The sequence below is a fragment of the Neopsephotus bourkii genome, unplaced genomic scaffold (assembly GCF_033783945.1).
Source record: "Neopsephotus bourkii isolate Nb327-2 ecotype Australia unplaced genomic scaffold, CSIRO-AGI_Nbou_v1 NB_846, whole genome shotgun sequence".
NCBI classification, from domain to species: Eukaryota; Metazoa; Chordata; class Aves; order Psittaciformes; family Psittacidae; genus Neopsephotus; species Neopsephotus bourkii.
In genome coordinates, this window is record NW_026901342.1 from 1,364,743 (window position 1) to 1,389,582 (window position 24,840).

The 24,840-nt window shown below is 37.1% G+C and overlaps 1 protein-coding gene across 12 annotated transcripts in view; it reads right to left on the reverse strand.

Moving 5' to 3' along the window:
• Positions 1-24,840, reverse strand: part of PTPRM (protein tyrosine phosphatase receptor type M) — a 464,510-nt gene that overhangs the window by 346,864 nt on the left and 92,806 nt on the right. For all 12 annotated transcript variants that reach the window (XM_061356322.1, XM_061356320.1, XM_061356317.1 and 9 more), the window contains one exon: positions 7,270-7,392. In XM_061356322.1, coding sequence (XP_061212306.1) covers positions 7,270-7,392 — 123 coding nt within the window. Of the gene's footprint in view, positions 1-7,269; positions 7,393-24,840 lie in introns of those variants that run through there.

The window sequence follows — 24,840 nt, forward strand, 5'->3', positions numbered from 1 at the left end:
GGACCATTGTCCATCATTGATTCAGATTAATCTTCTACTTTCCTTTGCAAGAATACTGGAGGCTTGACATTTGTAATAAGCCCAGTATTTGTGTCAGGTGCTGAAATCTGTAAGTCAGGTCAGAAGTTACAAAAAAGACCTCAAGATTCCCATAAGTTACCACAACAAGTAATACTTCAGACATAGCTGGTGGCATTACCTTTGGTAGTTGAACAAATCTGTTAAGCATACTATTCACTAAAGCCTTCAGGTATGTTTTTAAAGCAGCTAACCCCTTTAGTGCTTGGACTGTAGCCATGGCAGCACAAAGCTAGCTGGGTCCATACTCAGGTGGCTTGCTCAGGCTGACCTTCACGTTGCTCCATATTAGCAGCAACTGATATTAGCTTAGGCAGTTAATTGGAAACTGGCTTGAATATGTCAACACAAGCTGGAGCTGCTTGCAAAACAGGCATATCCTTAACGTCTGCAGCTATTACCTGGAAGAGCAATAAAATGCTAAACATGCTGGTGTTCTAGGTCTAGAAAATTCTATGAAAAAATGTAACTTGAACACAGTGACACAGTGAACAACACCCACACCTTGGTAGTACTTTATCTCTTAAGAGTATTCTCACAAATTAAAAATGCAGCTATTTAATCTGGGAGAAACAGCATTGAATAAGAAACATTTAATTCTCTTCTGTCTGAATCCAAACAGAAGAAAAGCATCCCTGCTAACACAGGATAAACACATAGTGCAGTGCTAAAATACACTTAATGAGAAAATACTCATCACAATGGAAAGTGACAGCACTATAACTTCACATGGTGAGACACTGTAGCTGGCTTTAACACAGACTTGCCAACTGATCTCTTTATCTGTCTTTAAAATGGATCACAACTCTTCCACGCACAATAAAACAACAAGGTACATTTTTCACACAACTACTTCACAGCCTATAATCTTAAATACTCCTTTAAATCAGTAGCTTGGTCTATGGAATACCTCCTAGCTACACGTCTGCTAACTAGGTATCAAAAGGCCATTTTAAACAATAATATAAGCATTATATGCATTTTCTGCAGACACTGCACAGATATTACTAAATATTTAAAGCAACAGTAGATATTCAGGATACAAATAACGATAGTAGGCCATTCAAAAAATTACATATAGCCATGAAAATCGCATATTATCACCTTGAATAGCACAAACAGAATCTTCATCTTGGCTTTGATCAGCACCACATCAAACACAGAAGTCTTCATTGCTGAAAATATCCTTTCAATGCACTGAATGGCAGCCTGTGAAGATTTGATTTGTAATTGGTTTTGAACAATTCTAAAATGAATAGAAAGCTGATGCCAGTGACTCATTGCAAATGCAGTGACATCCCTTCAGTGCTATCAAACCAACCTCTGCATCGAAGAAAAATGATGTTACTGTCCTTCAGAAATCAAGTGGAACTCTGAAACATTGCAGAAAGATTTTACACAACTGAACACAGTGTTTAGTAAAAAAACACATGGACAGGAACAGAAAACATATCTAGCAAACGACAAATTCAGCAGGCACTTTACAATCTTTTAATTTCTTACTGTAAGCTCTAAAATTCTAATTGCATCTCTGTCTGTGATGACACACTGTAGCCGTAACTGACACTATGCCCTCAAATATCTCAAAAATTCTGGTTTAAGTTTGCATACTTATCTGCGGTTGGTTTGTTTTGGTTTTTTTCCATCATCTGAGTTTTCTCAACTCTCACCCTACTCATCCTCCAGACTACTTCAGATCCTACCAAACTCACTGTTTCAGAGCTCTGACCCTGCATTCTCTTCACTGCTTGTTTGTATGACAGCTGCTCTCAAAGCAGTAAACTGACATTCATATGTATGCGTGCATGTGCCCATATACATATTTTTACACACTTCTTCATCTTTTACCTCCCTCCTCTCCCCCCTTTAATCCAACCAACACTTCTGTTGCTCTCAGTAATTCTGTTCTTCTCTTAGAGGACACACTGCCAGGTGTCAGAGAGATGGCTTCGCTACTGCAGTGTCACACACTTAGCCTGCATTCCATCCCATAAACATCTAAGAATAAGCAATAGTTTTGAGCTTTAATGTGATGTACCAGAGTACTCTGTGGGAACACCACACCACCAAATTGTGGACAGGCCACAATGAGCTGGATGGTACATGAGCATAAATGAGACTATGGAATCAGGGTAAAGCTGGCATAGGCCAGAGGAAGAAAAAGAGCAACCGATCTTCTACTTTGGAGATCAAGTGAAAATCAAATTAGAAATGCAGGAAGCTCCAGAAGACTGTTTATGCTTATTTGCAGTATAACAGGACCTTAGAGCCCTAAACAAGAACTGCTAGGCAAACACAAAATGGAACAAATGAATGAGGAAACAGTACTGATCAGAACAGCACAAAAGGACTTAAGCACAGCTTTTTTTTTTTTTTCCTCATAGACATAACAACAAAAGGAAGTTTAAAAACAATGAGAAAGCATCATATGTATGTACAGGGAGCAGCTTTCAGTGGTGAAGCGACATGTTGGAAATCATAGAGGTCTCTCCCACAGTTTACCAATTAGATGGTGAAAACTGCCGTCATAATAGAGCCGAAAGAAAACCTGGTATAACACCACTTATGCTAGTATGCAATAACTAAGGAGGCAGCAGACAAGAAACTGAGATAAATAGTTCATATTTGATGCAGTACAGGAGGGGAAATTAAAAAAAAATAATAATGTAAAAGCAGCTGTTTTGGAACAGGATCTTTGCAAATACATTTCAAATGGAAGTAGTTTGTAGATACCCATGGGACATAAATCTGCAAGAACTTGGCATAAATTGTTGTATCCTAAATTTGCTATTTTCTAAAAGGAAGCCAAAACTGAAGATGCCATCAATGTGGCGTAAACAAGGAATGGTGCTACAGTCCACACTCATAAAAAATGTCATTAAAAAGACAACCATGGCATCCAAGTGTTTAATTGGACTGAGTAAGCCTTTACTAGTGGGCTGACCTTGCCTGGCTGTCAGACACCCACCTAGCCCCTCTTCAACTTTCCCTTTTTAACAGGATAGAGGGAGAAGATGAGATGAAAAATCTCGTGGGTCAAGATAAAGACAGGACACTCGCCACTTCTGTCAGGAGCCTGCTCCAGTGTGGGCTCTCCATAGGCTACAGCTTCCTTCTGGGCACGTCTACCTGCTGCAGTATGGGGTCATCCCTTGGCTGCAGGTGGAGATTTGTTCCACCATGGACCTCCATGGGCTGCAGGGGCACAGCATTATATATGCCCCAGTATACAAACTGGGGGGAAGGGCTAGATCGCTGCTCAGGTCAGGCTGGGTATCTGTTGGCGAGTGGTGAGCGGTTGTATTCTCTTTCCTTGTTATTTCCTTTATCATTATTATCATTGGTGGTAGCAGTAGTGATTTGTGTTATACCTTAGTTACTGGACTGCTCTTACCTCAACATGTGGGAGTTACATTCTTTCAGTTCTCCTCCCCACCCCTTTGGGAGCTGGGAGGGGAAGAAGAGTGGGGAGTGAGCGAGAGGCTGTGTGGTTATCGGCTAGGCTTAAACCACGTCACTGCTTCCCAATGGTCTGCATCACAGGCTGCAGGGGAACCTGGTACCTGGAGCACCTTCTCCCCTCCTTCTGCACTGATGTGGGTGTCCACAGGGCTGTTCCTCTCACTTTTTTCTCTGTGGTCCCTCCCACAGCTGCTGCCCAGCATTTTCTAGCCTTTCTTAAACATCCTATCCCAGAGGTGCCACAGCTCAGCTGTGCCCTTAGGTTGGCTTACTGGAGACAGCTGGAATTCGATGGGTCCAATATGAGGCAGCCCCTGGTCCTCTCTCACAAAAACCACCAGTGCAGCCCCAGTGCCAACCAATTGTCAATGGAGTAATCTAATGTTTGGGCATTATTTTTCTGAAGACATCTTTATTGGGCTACAGCTAGAGGGTCTACAGCTATTTGTAATTGTAAACATGTATTATATATATACATTAATATCAAACTGCTCTGTTCTATAGAACACTGCAAATCATAGTTTAGAACTATATTATAAACATACATTCTTGGAACAGAAAAACAAGGAGAAAGAGGCTGAGAAAAGGGAAGAGCCACTCTTCGTACAGCATTTACTCCATCTGTCTCACAGGTCACTTGAAACAGAAGTGCATTAAACACTCACATTTGTACACTCTGTGTGTACAAATACACACAGAAATACACATGTCACATTGCTTTTTGGATCTGTTTAACACAGTTTTAGGTTAGTAGTGACTCATTAAAAGTGATGCTTATATTTATCAATAAAATTAGAGTGCTATAATGCTACTTACTTTAATATCACTAAATTTCTATTTCCAGTTCAACACAGATTAAAGTCCATTGTAAGAAACACTTCTAGAAACATTTTATTATCATCTTTGATACAACTTACCAATTTTCATCTGAAGCTAGATGTCACAAAAAAAACTATTAATTCTCACAAACATTTAAAATATAGGGTGTACATGAACACGTGCACACACAAGCCTAAATGTTATATGACATTTCTTTTGTCCCCCTGAAATAACACATCAAGCCAAAATATTTATCTATCCGAAGTACAGCTACGCTCTCATATCTCACGTGGATTAAAAGAAATCAAATGCCATAACTAGTGTGCTTCCCCCTGACTGCCACCAAATTATACAAAATATTACATATTGACATCAACTCACTCACTGGAGCATACTGCCTGATATTAGGAATGTTATGTGCATTAGTGTTTTCTACTGACAAGGGACTACTGAACTGGGAATTCTTGTTTCAGTCTAGTATTACAACATCATTGCATAAAGTATTTTGCTTTCAAGCCAAGAATTCCCCACAAACCATTAATCTAAGATGTTCTATTCATTATCGTCTGAATTTACTTATTCTAAAATATGTAGCTCAGAAACTGCTGAGAAACTACTTGCAATCATTTTTTAAGTGTATCACATAACCCTCTGGCTAAGGCTAACTGAAAACTAATTAAAATCGTTAAGATGATTTGAACAAGAACAGGAAAAAACTGTCTAGATGAAATTATGAGGAAAAATTAGACACCACTTGACTGAATCGTGCCTTTAGACATAGCACTTCTCATTTGCAAAAAATGAGCATTTACTTCCCTCTCAAAGGGGTCTTTGACCTTTTAAGGCACCAATATCCAAACCCTCCTCAGATTAACTCATTCATCTTATGACCCAAGACTCCCAAAGCATATTTCACTTCCTTTATGGGCAGAAATAAAGCTCCCTAAACTCTAAATATAATTTGTTACCAAATTTAATATCTTCTTAGTTGACCATCACAACATTATTTTAGTCTTCTGATAAAAAGGCAGGAAGACAAGTAACAAACAAGTTGTATGACATCTGATAAATGAAATTACAACTATATCATTCTCCCTCCATAAAACTACCAGTCCCTAGTCCAGACTCTTGGCCCTGGGAAAACAAAACAAACCAAAAACTCTTCAAGCCTATGCTCACACCACAGAAAAGAACACAGATTTGAACCTCTTCTATCTGCCAAGAAGACTGAACAACATATACCAACAATAGCTTTCACAAAACACAAGTGGGAAGAGTAATGAATGAAGTTTGCAGTAGAAAATGAATTTCCAGTGGCATGACTGAGAAAAAAATGTATAACTCGTACTGCAAGCCAAAATGTTTGATAAACTACGTGTATTAGCTCCAACTTGAGAAACAATATTAAGCACTACTGAAAAAGTGCAGAATTTTTTTAGCAGCGTATGCCAAAACCACTGGACAAGATCCAATTTAAAAAGGAATTTGCGCGAACTTCCTTTATCTGGAATGATGAACTCAAACAAGCACAACAATCCAAGCACCAAGACTCAAACTGAACATTCATCTCAAATTTGCGATTCCTAACTTTGCCAGGGGAAATGAGGTGCTGAAGGAAAAGGCCCTTCTCTTCAACCATCAACCTCAAATGTGATATTGTCCACAACACACAGCAACACGGGTATATCTATAGTGAGCATTTTCAAAAGTGAATGATATCTAGGGCTGATTAATTTGTATTGTACTTTAGCGCATTTATTAGTCTATTAGTGATGACTGCACACATTCTGGCTTTGTTTATACAGTCACTTCTGAAGATTCATAGTGTTCATCTCCTAATTCCCTTATACAAAAATAACAGAGGAACATTTACTTGAGAAGGATAACTGTAAAAGAGATTGTACAAAATTACCGAAGTACATTATGAGTGCTTTAAAAATATAATTTAAATGGATATGAAACACCAGGATATTCATCTGCAATGCTTTTAAGTGATCTGGATATATTTATACTAAATTATGAGGCTAATGTAGAATTCGTCCTGTGATGATAAACCCAGTGATTTTATAAAGTGGTCTTTTTGTTTTGGCTACTTCTAGGTGACAAGTTACAGAAGGCTGTTTTTAAAGGCCAAAGAAGATGCTGCTTTCCCCAGGAGATGGAGATCAGTACCTGTGGGAACTCTTAACATGCCTGGGTAAAAATACAAAAAAAGAATGATTGATATATTTTAGGCTAGTGAATATTTTACAACCAATGGTCAGATTTTGCATATTTGTGTGGGTGAAAGGGTAAACAAATGACTGTATTACCAGAGCAAGTTTATAGCTCAGCAGGATACAAGGGTTGTTGCTATGAAATTAGGTCCAACTGCATGCAGTTCATCAAGTGCATTAAATAATAGTTTCACAACTGCTTTTTAAGCACAAGCATAGTATCATTGAGGGCGTTTGTTTCAGGATAACTCTCTTCTCCTTTTTCATAACTCTTTTTCACCCTCCATTTCTTTTCAGAACAGATTTTGATTAATATCTTTTTCAGTGAAAATGCCTAAGGCCATCTTTGTTTTATCTCTTACTCTTTTTCCTTCCTTTGAGTCTTATTGAGTAGTTCTGTTTGCCTCTTTCTAGTACTACTTCGTATTCACTTTCATGCCATTGTTCTGTTTTCTTTCTGCCTTCCCTGATGACATCAAGGCTCTATTTCTACTTTCGAACCTTTACATTCCCCATGCCACAAAAGAAAACCTTTGATTTCCAAAACACACCTCACAAAAATCACTTTGTAAGATCTGAGTACTGCAATTAAACAGAATGCTACTTTGTCTAAATCTAACCATAATGGTCAAGAAATGCTGAATAAACACATACAATAATGTCAAGGAGAAAAAAAGCAAAATAAATGACCAACCAGATGGCATCCCTTGACCTGACGAGGGCTTTAGCGGTGCGTTAACCTGATCCCAGTTAAGATCATCATCATCTGACTGACTATAGCCACAGGAACTGAGAGGCTCATCGAAAGTACAGCATCCTGTAAAATAAACACAAAGATAAAAACTAAACAAGGCATGCAGGTAGCAGTCTGCGTTAACTTCTAGATGTCTCAATGCAAATTATTATATATTTATTAATCATCACTTTCGGAGAGGGTGTAAAACCTTCTTGTCATGAAAACAAAATCTCAAGTGTAAAGGAGCAGATTTAGAACTGCACACAATTTTTCTCCTATGACACAATCATCAGGTATCAAAAACAAGCCAGCAAAATAAAAAGCAGTAGAACTCAGAACAATACAAGACTGACGGATTAGCACTCTTCAGGAGAAACAAACTACTCCATACCCGAGAATATTTTAGAAGAAAACTGTGAGGGTAGGGAGCATCCTGGTTTCTGAGTAAGGGGAGGCCTACATGCTTCCAGGCGCACTGTGCTACAAACAGGTACCAGCCTGAGTGTTAGTGGGGTCAGTGCCTCTAGTACAATACAGCACATCTACCTCAAAATGCCAATCTACATGTAGCCTCAAACTCTCTGAAAGAAAGCAATATTATATTCTCTCTTTCCCCCACTTTCTCCTAAATAATTTAGAAAAGAGTAACATGTTATAAAAGCTCACACTATCCAAAGCTGGGACAGGGAAAAATCTAACGTCACAGATTTAGAAGAATGGAATTTAACATTATCCACAAGAAAATGGAAAAGCTTTGCTTTGTTCCTCTGGTACAGAGAAAACTTTTCTAGCTTTTTCACACTGTTCTTTTTTAACAGGAGACTAACACAGGGTTACAAAACTCAGTTTTCTTCGATGTTTGATGTTTCACTCCAGTGAAGAATGACATCTTTCCTATTCAGGAAAACAAATATAACCCTAGTCACAGATATTCCTGTCCATATTAAAGTAAATGCTGCAGCTGTCCAAACAAAAGTAAACTTTAGGGCTATTTATCATCTTTGCTATCTGTCCATAGGCACAGTAGGATTAGCCTTGCCAAGCTGTATTAAAATGGGAAACAGACAAAATCTAACTTTAAAAAAGACTTTAAAAAATCTAAATTTTCCTAGAAGTTTATAAATGGCAATACAGAATACCTTATAAATAAGCAGAAGACAAAATGTGGGTAGTTTTCTAAAAAGAAAAAAGCCCAAACCACAGGTAAAGCAAAAGGTAGTTCCCTTGCAAAGGTATTGCAAATGATACTAAGAAATAAATTTAAATATCAAGCTATGCCAAGCTTGATTACATTGTACACTGCAAAAAATATACATCAAAATAAAACCTGGCATAAATAAAGGTTTATATTCAAACACAGGACTGATGAATGTATGGAATGGCTCCCATACCTCATTATATCATACATATCTCTAGCAATAATATAACATAAAATAATTTAAGGTGTTTTCTTGCTCAAACACATAAGTTCAGCCAAATACTGCAAAATGTCCAATACTGGAAAAAAAGGAAAGAGTTTGTGATTTTACATGGTTAATAAAGCGTTATCGCTTTCTCACTAGTTAGGAAGATGTCAAAAACATGGATAAATAGAATGACAGTTCTACTTGTCTAGACCATTTTTCTGTCAAAGCAGGACTGTTTCTTATTGCTTGTTTTTCTTCATTTCTGTTGCGAGTCTATAGCTAAATCACTGTCAGGATTTATTTTTTCTTTTATTTTTGCCATTGACATCCTTCAAACCTCTGTGAATTTACTATAACTTCTCCAAAGTGAATATCTAACCTTTACATCTGCTACAAAAGGAACTTTCAAATTCCTTCCATTCCTAAGTCATTTCCATCCACAATTAATAACCAAACTGTACCAAGTATTAACCAATTCACAGATGATCTCTAACAGAACAGTTCCCAAGCCATTTTTCTTTCTATAGCCAGCCACTAAGATGAATACTAACGAAGGCTTTGCCCAGCCGTGGCTTTCTGGCAAGTCTTTTGTAGATTAAAATAGCATACACGGCACATATAAGTGTTAGAACTCTAGGTGAGTTTATCGACTGGACAAATAATACAGAACATCTTACTGGAACAAAAAAAAGACGAGTCATCAACTGTTCTAATGGCTTATGCCTGCTCCCCAGACTTCAGACTCTCACATCTGACTGTATCACAAATAAGATGAAGTTCTCTAGAAACAGGTCATGACATTTGACAAAGCCCTACATTCACATCTACTCAAGCCCTCCTGCCCTCTTCCACAGCACTTTGCCAATATAGGCAGCTGATTATAATCAACTAGCGCACCTGAGAAATTCTGCCCATTTTTGCTATTGGAATTTATAAATTACAATCAAAATACACACTGTCTGCTATATAGTTTAATCAAGTAAATTCCCTGACTATTATACTTGCATTACAGTTTGGATAGCCAAAATGTATTTTAAAGGATGAATTCTGTGCTGAAATATTTATAAGTAAAACAGGAGATACGTATCCCATTAAGATTCTTTGGCTTCTGCTGCATTTTGTAGATATTTTTGGATTCCTAAGAGGAATCGAATTGACAAATGTACAAGATACACCAAAATCTATTATAGCCTATGGTTCTTTCAAGTGCAGTTATCCATTTAACCATCATGAATCCAGTTCAATATAACTATGCCATCATCTGAACGTAGTCCTTTTTGCGTGTTTCTATTTTTATTTGGTTAAATTACTTCAGATCTTGAAAAATTTATGAGCTTAAATGAGGAATATAATTTAAGATGAAAGCAACCAATTAAAGTAAATGGGATAAAGAATACACTACATTTTTCCTAATGTGAATAAAGTCTTTTTCGGAAAAAGTATTCTGTCTTACAGATTGTGACACCTGTTATGAAGTATTCTCAAAGAATACCTTATAAAAAAGTAGGATAATAGAAGACAAAGACTGGTTAAAAAAAAATAATGACATAAAACAAGGTTCAAATTAAGCTGGGCATACCACTTCCTGCAAAGATCTCAGATCAGTATGTACTTTCCAGAAAAAATATGCTGCCAAATGTACAAGGGCTAAAACTTCTAATGCTTATGAGTATCAATGCTAACATTGTCAGGGAACATATGTACATACTAGAACTGATACAAAGGCCCTATCTAGACACTTTCATGACAATTACAACTAATCCAAGGAACAAAGCATTAGGAAAACAGGGTCCTGAGCCCCTAAGCTGACAAACCATCAAATCAGAAAATAAACTACTCCCCTGTGGGCAAATAAGAAGTTATAATGTAGAAAATAAAATGCCATTCTCAATTATACACTGGCTAACAGAGAAAGCAAAAGTGGGAATCAATGGACAATTTTTGATGTAAAAAAGAAATTAAAATGCTATCTCTAAACCTGTATAATGACTCTGGTCTGCTGTACAGCTTTCATTAAAGATAGGGTGATAACAGAAATCACCTAATAAGAGATTGTTTAACTCTTTGAAATCAATAAATGAGCTAATAAAACTTCAAGTAAACTAACTACAGCTACATAAATGGACAGTTTAAGGAACAGATTAGAAACTGGACATAATGGCCTGCCTGGATTCTGCTTTGTGTTTGGGATCTCAGGAAAAAAGGCTCTACCTGCTATTTCAAAGGTGTTACAGCATCACATGCTAAAAGGACTTTGCAGACATGCTAGCTCAGAGACAGCTATTGAAAGAAACACTTCCCTGTGTGCTTCCAAAGTGCACGCAGAGCAGCCACATATCTGCTGTGACACACACACCAACAATTCTTATCCAGGCTTTACAAGTGAGCTCTCAACAGTGGTTAGTCTGTTTTAAAGTAAGTGGAACATTTATTTTCTCTCAAAATAAACCAAGTTTTTGATATATTAGAGGTAAGTGTCCAGAGCTGTAAAATAATACTGTAATCCAGATTACCGGTCAGGCAGTGGGAAAAACCATGTGCTGAATAAAGGTGGTCTAATTTAAAACAGGGTCTACTTTTTGTCAAGTCTGCATATATGTAGGGGTGAGGGAGACAAGCAAGATAAAACTGATTTTACAATTAAAGAACTTCTCTGATCACAGTTGTGCTCAGGAAGGTCTTTAGAAAAGTAGCAGATGAAAAAGCTATCTGGAAAACCCTATGAGCCAGAGCGAAGCAGCTAAGGTAGAAGGATGTGTTTTGCAACTAAGAAAGGCCAGATATTAATTCTGGCTGTAAGGGAGAGTAAGAGATGGAAAATGATATGAAACTGTGCTAAGATACATGGAAAAGGTTGTATGAGAATGTTAGTTCTGAATTCATGAACCCAATTCAGAAGGATTGCAGGTGATGACAGTATACAGAAAAAAAAAAGTTTTGGATAAACATTAAAATCTGTTATTTATGAGACTTCAAAAGCTCACTATGTGTTCATAAAACATTTACAATTGTTCTGTCTGTTCTCCCTCTGCTCATCAGACAGAACTGAATCAACACAAATGTCTCCAAAATGTTTCAATTTTGGTGACACAGGATACTGTAAGTGAAGTTGCATTTTATGGAAAACATACCTGTTAGTTGTAAGTCCCCCTTGGAAACCTGCCCACATTTAGGCAAATAGAATGTTTTTAAAAAAATTACGCTTGCCTAATAGGAACTGAGAATGTTTCAAAGTTGGTTTCCTAGAGTGAAAAGCTCTGAAAAAAAGGAACAGTTTCCTCAGAAAATGTGTATTTAAACTTCTTTTAGATACCAAAATATAGGAACAGATACCACTCACCAAGGATAAAAGATATTAATAAAGGTTCCTAAAATAAATATTGTTCATCTCATGCAAACAAATAATATCCATACATTTGTGTCATTTTTATACCAGTGAATATTTATGAGGAAAAATGAGTGCATGTTACTATTATGTGAGCAAACCTATTCCTGGCATTTTTTAATGCCAGGGTGTTTGATTTTACAATATTAGTGATAGCTTTTCTTAATGTATAGTATGGCTTATATGGGCAATTGCGCATGTATGCTGACTTACACAAATTATATCCCTACTACAGTTATCATTAATTAGAACAGATCTACAAAAAGAAATATTTGAGAGTGTTAAATCCAATAAAGTAGAGGATTATGTAGAAATGTATTTAGGAAACCCTATTTTGAAAGGTATTATTACAACAAGCATATTTGCAGAAATCAGAGTTTATGCTTTAGTAATAATGAAAAATAGCAAGATGGGTGTTAAAAGGTTAAAAGTACTAGCTGGTCTTCCAGTCCTAGTTAATGCTGAAGAGAAATTCCCTATACAAATAACTGTTATGGATAAATATTAGTGATTGAAGGGGTTTTAGTGGTTTGTGCGGGGTTTTGGTTTGGATTGTTTCATTGTTTGGGGGGGGAGGGTGTTCAGCTTTCATATTTTTGTATCCATACCATTGTTCCTTATTAATTTAATGCTTAAACTGGGCTCCAGATCAGGGAATTCACAGAAGTAATAAATATCGTTATGACAGATTTTTTGAAAGAAAGCCTTATAAAAATATATATATAAATAAATAAATAAATAATGATCTCCATATGATAAGTACTTTGGAATGACTTTTCAAGAACAACTAGAAGTCCAGACTGCAACATATATTTAACTTACAGATGTATACAGCGTATTAAAAAAAATCCATCAGGCATGCCAGTTGCGAGTAAGTAGAAGACAGATTTCCTATATGTTTTGTATCTTGTTTATCACAAATACATGAGGAAACCATGCCTCAAAGTGCAGAAATCTCTTGTGTAAACTGCCTGAAACATTTTGACATTAAGCTCTGACCCACGCATAACTAACAAAAGGAACCTTCTCTTCACATACTTAAAAAAGAAGTAAAAATTCAAAAGATACGTTGGCAGTGAAATAAGCCCCCTGAGAAAAACAAAAACTCCTCTTTCATATAGTTTATATCACAGGATTCATCTTAATTTATTTTCATAAATACCACCCAGGAGTGCACAAAACCCCTTTATTAAACATGTAAAAGCATTCAATCACCTTGGTTGGTAAAGAAAGATGATACAAAACAGAGATGTGGGAGAGGTATTTCTTCCTATTTACTTGAAATGCAGACTAGTAGACCTGTAATGGAAGGGTGGGAAACATGTACAAACTGTAGTAATACATACAGAAGGCAACAACTGGACATGATTTCTTTTGACACATTAATATGCAGTAGCTCTAAAGGATTTGAAATGACACTTCTGTTTTGAAAAACTACAGTGAAACACAAGACAGTGTTTTCTTTACCTTTTCCTAAGGAAGAAACCAAAGAAGGTAATTTTCAGGATAGCTCGGTAATTCATACATTAGCCAGTTTTGACTTTGAAGCAGTAGCCTGCAGCACTTCACCCTTCTGACAGCCGAGGGACAAAATGCATACCACAGGTTCCTCTTTTCCACTCAACATCTATTTACAATTTCTTACACTGGTAAGAGAAACTGCCCCTCTCAATTTAAGTTTTATGAAGAATGCCTCCATCCTTCCCTCACTTGGATTTTATTGCAGTTCTATCTTCACTTCTTTCAGTTCACTGAGGAGAGCTATCACCAAAACATAGAATCACAGAATGGTTGGGGTTGGAAAGGACCTTAAGATCTAACCCCCCTGCCCAAGCACATGCAGTTGGCATTAGAGAAAACATCTAAACATGTTAAGCAATTATTAATTTGATCTCTTTTTTCCTTGTTTCATTTACGCCTACAGAGCTACTGAGGCCTAGTGGCAAAATCCTAAATTGTTTCCTTACGTGAAGTGCTGCCCTGACAAAGGGTAAGCTCAAGAATCATTCACCGTTAATTTCTCAATATAGTATTTACAAAGGATCTAAGTAGTTGTGCTGATCTGCTGGAGATTAGCAAATTTCAACAAAAGACAACAGAAAGCAGGCAGCTGTCTGCTTTCAGTACTTTATATTAATCCTACTTTTTAAATTGTTTATCCTAAGAACTGCTTACTCCTTCCCATTTCACCTCACCTGAGTACCCCAGCATCATGTATCACTAGAAATCAAATGTATCACCATAGAGCTGCTCCAGAAGCAGCAAGGTAATGGGAGAAGAGAGCAGGGGAAGGCATTTTAGAAAAAATACAACTGTACAAGTGGGAAACAATATAAAATTGCACAGATGACATTAAAGAAAAAAAACATATGGGGAAAATCTGAGATGAAATAAAATGCAATCCAGGAGGAAGGAAAAAGCAGGGTGGGGATATTTAGTCTTTTTTTTTCACCCCAGCTGAGAGGACGGGATTGAAACACATGCCTTGCAGCCAAAACCCATCATAATAAAGGGTCTGTTCACTCCAACACTTTATTTAAAACAGTGTAACCTAAGAAACATACAGGCATCAAGACTGTAATCATGAAGCCACAACAGATCATTTCTCTAACATCCGTTCAGTAAAACTGCATTAGATTTTCAGTTTGTCATGAGGACAAACCTATTCACGATACATCCATCCTTTCCATGATACATTTTGTTAGGCTCTGGGGATATACAGCCTAACAAAAGACAGTCAAACCCCATTTTCCACAACCACCACTGCCAGTCATTAAACTCATAAGGCCATTAAGCTCCTGATATCAGAGTAATATGATTTTCACTAAGGTACTTTTAATAACTTTAAGAAATAGCACATGTGACTTAAAGTTACTAAAATCCAACATCTTCATTAGAAATTGTAGTCTACAATTATCTCCCCCATGTTGTAATAAGGGTGCATGAATTAATGGATATAAATGAAGGCAAGAATAAGCAACACAGTAAGCAGCCACTGTTCTTACATCTGTGGTTGTGCCAAGTCATTCAAGTTTTCATAAAACAAATAAGATTTCAGCTACATTTTATACTATGAGACTACGAAAAAAAATACTATGTTGCTTCAACACATTCATCACATAAATTTACAATTCAGATTAAGGTAAAGAACACTTGCTCTGACTGTACAAACCAATGCTACTTCATAAGTCAAAGTCACTTTGCTCACTCCTTGCCTTCACAACATTAGGTAAATGGGCAGTCATCGACAAATCCTCATGCTGTCACAGAATAATCAAGCCTGTGATATTTAAAAAAAACTTTCCTGTGTTCTTGTTAACAGCACAGATTATATCAGAATAAGAAGCAAATAAAGTTCTGATTTTGAACTTCAGTATCATTATGTTTTTCTAAGGTCAATTAAATACAACAGCGCAAAATAGTTCAAAGTCTTGGGGTAGGTGAAAGTCAGCACTAAGAAAATAGGCCCACAGCAAACTTTAACATACCAGGGCTGGATTGCTAGTAAAGTGTAGGATATCCTCAAAGTAAGCCCCAAGGCTCATTTCTTCCCCAGCTTCCACAACTTTCACAGACAGTTAATACTGCCTCTGAATTCATCAGATAGCAAGATCGAAGACAACCTGTTTTATCAAATCAAATTTTGATAGCTGAGAGTTTAGCTATAGCTTCATCCAACTATCATGATATTCTGAGATGAGGTAGCTTGAGTTTTGGTGGGTTTCTTTGCTGTTGTCAAAAAACAACAGTAATATCCTATTTATCCGTATATAAAGGGATTTCATTGAGAAACCTGACAGCATTCTTCTTATCTGCCAGTTGAGTTTTTAAAATGTATCTTCACCTTTAAACTCTTCAAGCTAAAGAACACAAGTGTACTTCAAGCTAGATCATTCTTCTGGTGTTGCTCATTTTTAATGAGCCTCTTGTCTTTACATCTCCCAGGTGACAGACTCCACACAGCAATCTCAGGTGATGTGAAACCAATGCTTGATACTTCTTCAAAACCCCTGTCTTTTTGAGCCTGAAATCTTCCTGTTAAACCCTTATGGAACTGATGGGCCATTTCAGTCAAACCCAATTTCACTTATTTATCACAAGCCCTACTTAGAAACTCTACAGTGGATTGCTTGTACACACAATCTGTTTCCAGCTTTGAACTTTAAAAAGGATTTAAGCAGTCAATCTCAATATCATTATAAATCCAGCATGCATTACTTGCCTATTGACTGTGAGAAAATGAAAGTTTGAAGCTTGATTTCAGGGCTAATCTTTCCATTTGCTTGATGAGTTCTGCAGTTGTTACAGAACACTTAATGCATCCTGTTAGATAACAGCATATTAAGCTTGGATGAGAAAACCAGACTATTTACAACACACTTCCAGCTTTAAGTAAAGAACAAAAGCAGCATCAGTTTTACTAGTCTCATGAGGCTTTTCAGCTATACTACTATTAAAAAGCCCAAAACATTAACCATTCTTGCACAAAGGATTCCACAAAATTAAAATATTTTTGTAAAACTAATAATGTTAAGAAGGATTTTATATTTGTTCTGCCCAATATATCAAAGGCCTAGATTTGGACAGAATATGCGGAGGTTTATATTATACTTCATGAATTAATAGAGCAAATGCAAAAGCAGACAAGACACATTGGTATTCATTCCATAGCTATTAGCCTATCTTACAAATGGTATTTTTCCCTATAAATTTTAAGTGAAATAGTTTATCATCTAATTAAACAGGCTGTTTATGTTCTGAATTGTAATGTGTGTACTGAGATATTTGAGAACAAATGCATTAAGAGAATTTTATACACAGAAAGAATACAAACAGGTATTTCTCTGCAGCACCCTTCTTCCCTGCCTGCTTATCAAAAAGTTTGTTGTTTGGTTTTTTAAATCTACAGGTTTTCTGCTGTACTTTTCCTCATTTAATCTGGGGGCTGTTTTTCAGCTAAGAAAGGCCGTTAATCATTTTGTTTTGCCTTTTAAAGTTACTGTGTATGTGTTTTCCCATGCAGCGACCATGAACTGCTAAAGATGCATCCCAAACCATTTAGTTCATGATACAGCTCCAGCTATTCGATCAATAATTCAAGAAAATATTCATCTTGATTTAGTTACTGCTGTCAGTACAACTCTTTGTGCCTGGATGACGAGAGCAGGACCTCCATCTGGAGGTTTTACCTGTGCTGCTCAATGAATTAACCTGTAGGAGGTGCCACAGTGATGAAGCAGTCAAAAACTTCCAACAAGCAACTTCATCACATGAGTAATTAGTTTACGATATCAATAATGCCTCCAGTCATTAGCAGCATCAAGGATGAATTCCAGATCTGCTTGTTAAATTCAGTCAGCACAACAGGCTTTCACTGTACTACAGGTATAAATAACTCTCTATTTTTAAATGTAGTTAGCTACTGCTTTTTTTTACCCATTTTTAGTCATTATCTCTTGCAATAAATCATACTTTATTTCATTCACAACATCTATAACCTTCCAGAAAGAGAAGAAATAGTTAATTTTAAAAACTTCTGACATTTTCACAAGGTCTGGTCAACTATAAGAGAGACATATATTTGACAGCATTAAAAACACTACTGCTGGAACATCGACATGCCACATCTTGTATGACCCAAGGAGCAAATTCTTGAATTTCCCACACAGAGTAGCACACTATCACTACACTACCCAGATAAAATAATTACTTCCAATTCTTGTCTATAAGAGGATTAAGTTATTAGTAAACTCACTTTAAGCTTGCATCACAACTAAAAGACAAATCAAGGCCAGAGAGAGCTTCTCACTTTCTAACCTTGTAGAAACCATTTCAAGTCTCTGCGTGACTGACTGCAGTATCTGAGCACCAACAAATCCAAAGACTGTCAGGTTGATTCAAATTATTTTTTGCTTTCTACTAATTCCTGCTCCATGCCTGATGAAAGCAATGTTTGCTCCAGGTCATCACACTGGGCTAAACAACTCCAATACTTTGTGAAAAGGGTCTGCTATTCCTTGGACCCCAGAATATTACTAAACTGGGGAGGTCTTGCCCTTTGTTGCCAAAGTTCACTTCAGGACAGGATAATCTAAGAAAAGCTAAATGTATGCTCATGTCTCCAAACAGTATAGGCTAAGACAGTCACTGGTTTATAACAGATTAGACTAGCTCAGAGTTTTTCTAGCTCAATTACTTTAAAATACTATAAGTGCAGTTTTCATAAATTTTAACTGTTATTACAGTGCATACAGATATATATTTTACCTGTATTTTGAAGTATCTTTCTTAGTTTACCTTTAATTACTTACAAAGAAAACAATAAACAATTGAGCTCTTGAAGCAATTTTCTTCTTACGTAAATGCATATTACTTAATGTTTGGCCTCTATTTTTGAGGTTGCCAAAAGGTCTCAAGGCTTCAATGGGTGCAAACTGTGTGTCAAGTGTCAATGCTGTCCAAATACAGGGACAGTTCAAGTGGATGCAAGACAGTGGTACAGTAATCTGTCATCACCACTCTAAGCTAATACACAGCACAGACCTCAGGACGTAAAGCACTTAATTCCTAACTGAAGCAGAGCCTGTCTTTTATTGACGCACGCAAACACAGATTTTAAACATTTTAAATTATAGAGATGTCAGTTATTAACCTCACTGTGTTCTCTTCTTTCATAGTCTATTTGAGCGCCATTACAGGCCTTAGCTCTCAACTCTTTTCACAGGTAGAATTCAATATTTCTCCTGCTATCACGTCAAATTATAGACTGCAGTCCCCCATCGTACTCTCAGCCAGCCCAACCTATTCACATTTAAAGTTCCTCTGCTCCTTTTGGAGCCAAGGATGATAGCCCACAACATCTTGTAAACGCAAAATAGTATTTGTTCAAGTTAAAAACATTCTACAACAGTTTAACACAGTAAGTCAGTATGTTTTGCATGGGTTTTTTTTTTTCCCATAATGCTTAACATTTTTAGGATTTGGAGATACAGTCTTTAAAAACCAAACAAATAAACCAAAAAACACCCTGCCTTCACAAAAAGCCTCCCTTTCTCTCCTTCAGCCTATTAGTACTGTACAGACCCTGATAACAGTTCAATCTTTCTCACTTCAGCAAACATTCCTAACTGCTTACAGCCCTTCAAAGTACAGTTCCCATGAATTAACAACACAGTCCTTTTTTCAGCTTCAGCTGTGGAAGCATGATGCTCTCCTACAACTGTCTCCTGATATTAATTTGACAATTATGCATCCAGCTACTGAGTTCTCTTCTTGTTTGTCAGCCTCCCTGGAAAATGACTTTGGGCAGAATAATCCAGTTATCACCACAACACCATCTCAAACATATCACTTGAATGTATTTGCAATATTACTTCTCAGCATTTTTAGATTTTTGAATCACAGAGAAGGGTTGGGGTTGGAAAGGACCTAGGGAGGTCATCTTGCATTCCCCGCCCCAAACATGGACAACCTAGAACAGGAGACTCCAAGGTGGGGTATGTGCTAGCCAATCCATTGCGGTGTAGAAAGAAAATATTAGAACTTCTACTTTTTTTTTCTTTTTTTTTTTACATAAAAATATGAAATAAATTAAGCTTTACTAATATTTGATAAACAACTAGACACTAGTACTCTCAGTTGTTCTGTATGTTAGACGGTCATGTCTTCCACAAAGCAAGTGACTATGACAACCTCACTTGACCATTTGCCTCAAAGAAACTGCAAGGCACTGCAGTTCAGTTGTCCCTGGATTTATGGATATTATCTAGTTTTAGAAGTAACCCTCACCAAATGGACAAGCAGCTTAAAAAAATCCCTGCAAGAAACTCAAGTCTGAAGATGATACTAATAATGCAAGCACAAGTGAACAAGAAAATGTCAGAGCTGACATTTCTCCTTAGTAAGAGTCAGTCACATTACAAGGTAACAAAAGTGACGACCTAATGAGCTCTCACAAGAACCTGTCCCCCAAAAATGTGGTATCAGTACTGAAATAGACTGAACTTAAAGACAGAACTTCAAACTGTTGCTCTCTGTCTGGTGAGAACCCAGCGTGCATTGATGCATGGTGTTGTTCCCCCACAGGTGCAGGACTTTGCACTTCCCTTTGTTGAACAACCCCTAGCGTAACAGTCACACCTTCCAGATGTCTTCTACGAACTTGCTGAGTGCACATTCTGCCCCATCATCAGGATCATTAATGAAGATGCTGAATAGGACTGGACCCTGTATAAAGACCCCACAGGTATTCCACCAGTCACTGAGTCACAATGGGACTTTGCATCAGTGACCACCACCCTCTGGGCTGCCTGAGTGTTCAGACTGTTTTCCGCCCATCCCATCATCTGTTCATCTAGCCCATACTTCATCAGCTTCTCTGCAAGGATATTCTAGGAAACAATGTCAAAAGCCTTAATGTAGTCAAGGTAGACAATATCCAGTGCTCTCACCTCATCTACCAAGCCAGTCACTTAATCATAGCAGGTTATTAAGTTGGTCACAAAGGTTATCAAATCAGTCACTTCCCCTTGGTGAGTTCATGCTCACCGCTCCTTCTTCATATGCCTGGAAATGGTTACCAGAATTAGTTCCTCTATCACCTTCCTAGGGATTGAGGTGAGGCTGACCTGCATGCACCTGCCTGGATTTTCTGTTTTGCCCTTTCTGAAAACAGGAATGATGTTTGCTTTCCTCCAGGTCTTGGGCACCTCTCCCAGTCGCCAAGCTTGCAAAGGTTATGGCTTCACAGTGACATCATAGAATCACAGAATCATAGAATAGTTAGGGTTAGAAAGGGCCTTAACATCAGCCAGCCCCGCCTCAGCACTCATGGGTGCATCCCATCTAGACTGAAGATACCAAAGGAATGTCCACTTCAACTCTTATTTTTTTTCCAAAACTTAATTCACCTAACTCTCAGCCTAAATTTGTTCAGTCATTCAGGCTTGTTTTACTAGTGACCTGTTACCCTGTGGGTTGCCTCAAGTATCAAACAACGATTCTCTACAGCATGCTTGCAAACCCAGATCAAATGTAGTAGATTTTATTTATTGGATAGATTGTATTTGGCAGATTTAAGGAACTTCAAAGGTATGCTTCCAAACACTTAATGGTTCAACATAGTTCTTCTGAGCTTCCTTGAGTCTGTCCTCCTTCAGGAGTTGTGATGGTGCATGACCTAGATGAAGTATTCTGATGACATTATAATAATGCCAAGTAGTCTTCCTGTTTCAGATACTTCTGATCAGACATCAAAAAACATGGCTTCCAAGCCTTTTTCAATTACTGTTTGCTTGATAGTGTTTCTTGAGGCCAGAGGCATGTCTTCGTTTCTGTGTCAAAATATGCAGTGCTTTTTTGCACTCCAGCTTGTAAGATCACTCAGCTCCCCTCTGATCACTACTTAGAAGGGCACTAACCCTGTTGTCATCTGCATGCTTTTATTTGTATTTATCTGTATGGAATATCTGGATTTCTTCCGTATCACTAATAAAAAGGTTAAACACTGCTGAATCTAAAATTAATCCTTAGAGGACCGCTACATACTCCACACTGATTACGAACTACAATTATGTTATTGAGACCTACTAAACATTTTTTAAAGAACACACTTGATTTATGCTGATAGCTCTGCATTATTCCAATTTCTAGACATCAAACGGCCGCAAACAAAATATTTTACAAATATTAAATGTCACATATCTTTGAAAAGTCAATCTTGTCTCAAAACATCACACTCTCTTGAGAAAAGATCTATTTCGCATAACCTTGTGTTGATTGAAATTAATTACTGAAGAATTACAAATACATAACACAGGTGAGTACCAGGCAGCCATTTTATTATTTTGCACTGCTTTTACAGATGATTACTTGGTCATCTCCATTCACCCTTTTAATGCTTTCTCTTACCAGTTTTAAACAATTCCTAACTTTTTTTAATGCACATCAATTTCTCCTTTACCTCTTTCCCCCACGTCCTCTCCAGTCTTATAACCTATTTTACTTTTCCTCTTTACTTAACAAGTATAAACCAAACCTATTATTGCTATTAGCAACACTCTGCATATAAATTTGACTACCTCATTCTCTACTACTTCTAAATCCACATTACTTCTGGAAGCACAAATAAGCACCTATGAATTGTTAGAAAGAAATGTTCTTATGATAAACAAGCCTACCAATGTAGTTATGTGGGTTTATGATTCTAGCAAGTAAATTGCTAATCTTAGTAGTAAGGACAGTATGGGACATTTCCTAAAAAAAAATTAAAAAAAAAAGCCCCAAAAAAACCCAGAGACTTAAACATAAAACCAGTCATACAGATATTTTTAAATAGACTCTACCAGTCCAAATTGTTTCATGAAAATAACACACATAGCTCAAGAGCAATGATGTAAAACAATCAGCTATAATAGAAATCATCATCACTATCAGTGTACTCACTGCCCTTTCAAATATCTCCACTAAGCTGAATTGAGGCTTTTAGGACCACACACATGCCTTTTCACACACTTATTTTATTCGCAAGGGATAGAAAAATTGTGATATAACTCACCTGTGACATGAAATGATTAGCAGTGTTCTGGGAAACACGGTATTTTATTTAGAAACGCATTCATTTGTGAACAATGGGACTACAGAAACAGAGCTCAACAAAAGTAAATAAAGGACTAAACAAACATTCATGGAGGCAGGAAATTCTGTGCATGAGAACTTTCTGGAGAAAAATGTATAATGAGCTTTTGTTCTTTTAAAATGGAGACTAGTAGTTACAAGATGAACGGCCAGTTTCATGGTGTTTAATAGTTTCTATTCCTTAGGAAGTTATTTTATCGATGTAAAATTTAAAATATAGTTGACAAAATGCACCTCTGTTTCCTCACAGTTGGGAAAGTACTACAAAATAATGGATCTCCTTTCCAAGGAAATTGCCTCATTTACAAGATGAGTGTCCCACATTTTATACACACATTACATTCAGCCATATTTTCCAATGTCCTTATACAGTTTTTATTTTTTTTTTCCCCCTAACCTCAGGTAAGCCCAAGAACAACCGAAAATTAAACTAAAGGAACCACAGTGACATAAAATTTGTATTTCTTATTTTTCTTAGTGTTGTTTAGCATACTTAGCTTCCCATTTTTTACAAAAGTATTTTAGTCTAGCTTCAAATTCATGCATATTGGAAGATTATTTAAGGTAAATGCAATACCAATACTAATGCTAAAGTCATTTTCCTCTGCTGATTTTCAGCAGTAGATCAATTCTTCAGTCCCAAAGGACTAGTGGCATTCACCCATACCCCACCTCCTACACCTCTTTTTCTGGTTGTTTTTTGTTTTGTTTTCCCAAAATAAGCCTATTAAAACAGAAGAAATGGCCTACTTACAACCTGTACTTTTAAACAGCTATACTTCAGAGACAGGCAGATGCAAGACATGAGGGCAATGGGGATGATGCACATTCACTCAGGTGCCCTCTGATCATATTCTTCCTTGTGAAGGAATGGTGTTAGAGCCTTCTTACCTGCTTGCTTTCTGTTGACTTCATAGCTTATATATGGTAATATCCCAATTCTGGCATTTTCTTTGCAGGGAACTAATCCCTGCATTACAATATGCTGAGAACTGTGTGGAGCCATCTGACATGCACAAAACCTGACAAGAATGGAGTTGGTATTGAGGTCTTTTTTGATACAGCTAACAGTAGTCCCTGTGAAGGCCCACCATAAACAGACAAGCAAAAAAAATGAAGCAACAAAGATTTTAAAAAGGGCACACCACTATCCCACAGAGTTACTCATGAAGACAACCTCAAGATAAAATCTCAAATTAACACTCTGCAGTAGTTCTCACAGATGGTGAATTAACAACAGCTTCTGTACTGTAAATCCTTTACTAAAAACTGTAAATCCTTGCCTTTAAGGCCCATCTCTCTGTAATCATCTTTGCTCATTTTTCACATTGCCAAAAGCCCCTAATTAGTATCATCTTAGGCTGCCTTTCACTGCTCTCCATCCTAATCAGTTGACTAATTACTTGCACATAATCTCAGTGTCAGGTTTGAAGATGTTTTTTGAATCCAGATAACCATGTGGAAGAAATCTCTTGACTAAGGGGCATGAAAGATAGCCTGTAGACAGCTACAAGAAGACCGCAAGTAGCAGGTAGGTAAGCCTAACTAGCCTTGCTTAAGGGAAGGGGAAGAAAGATGCAGTTATGGACAACAGCAAATTTACAAACGTGATAATCCATAAAATCTGACAGCAGGAAGCTTTCAGTGAAGAAGGCAAGTCAAGCGAAAGGCTTCAGTATTAACACTCATTCTAGCACAACAGCAGGGAATGCAGTTTTGGATTTCTAATGGGCTATACAAAGGAACACCAGCAGATGCTGCAGTAACTAATGGGGAAGGCAAGGAAGGCACACACAACATTTTTCTGCAAAGGCAAGAAAAGAACGCATCTGATTTTAGAATTATGTAATATTTGAAGACAATATGCGTGTATCAAAGAAAACAAAGTACTAGAGCTGTAGCCCCAATAAAACACTAAGATTCATTAAAGCAAGAAGCATGAGAAAGAGTAGAAAGAGCAGTGTAAAGAGCATCATCTAAGATAAGTGTCTCCCCTACTTTGTCAGCATAAGGATGGCACTTTCAAGAGTAGATGAGATAATCCAGGGAAGATGAAAAGGACTGGATTAAGAATAGACTATTGTTCAGACTCTTCTGCAAAGA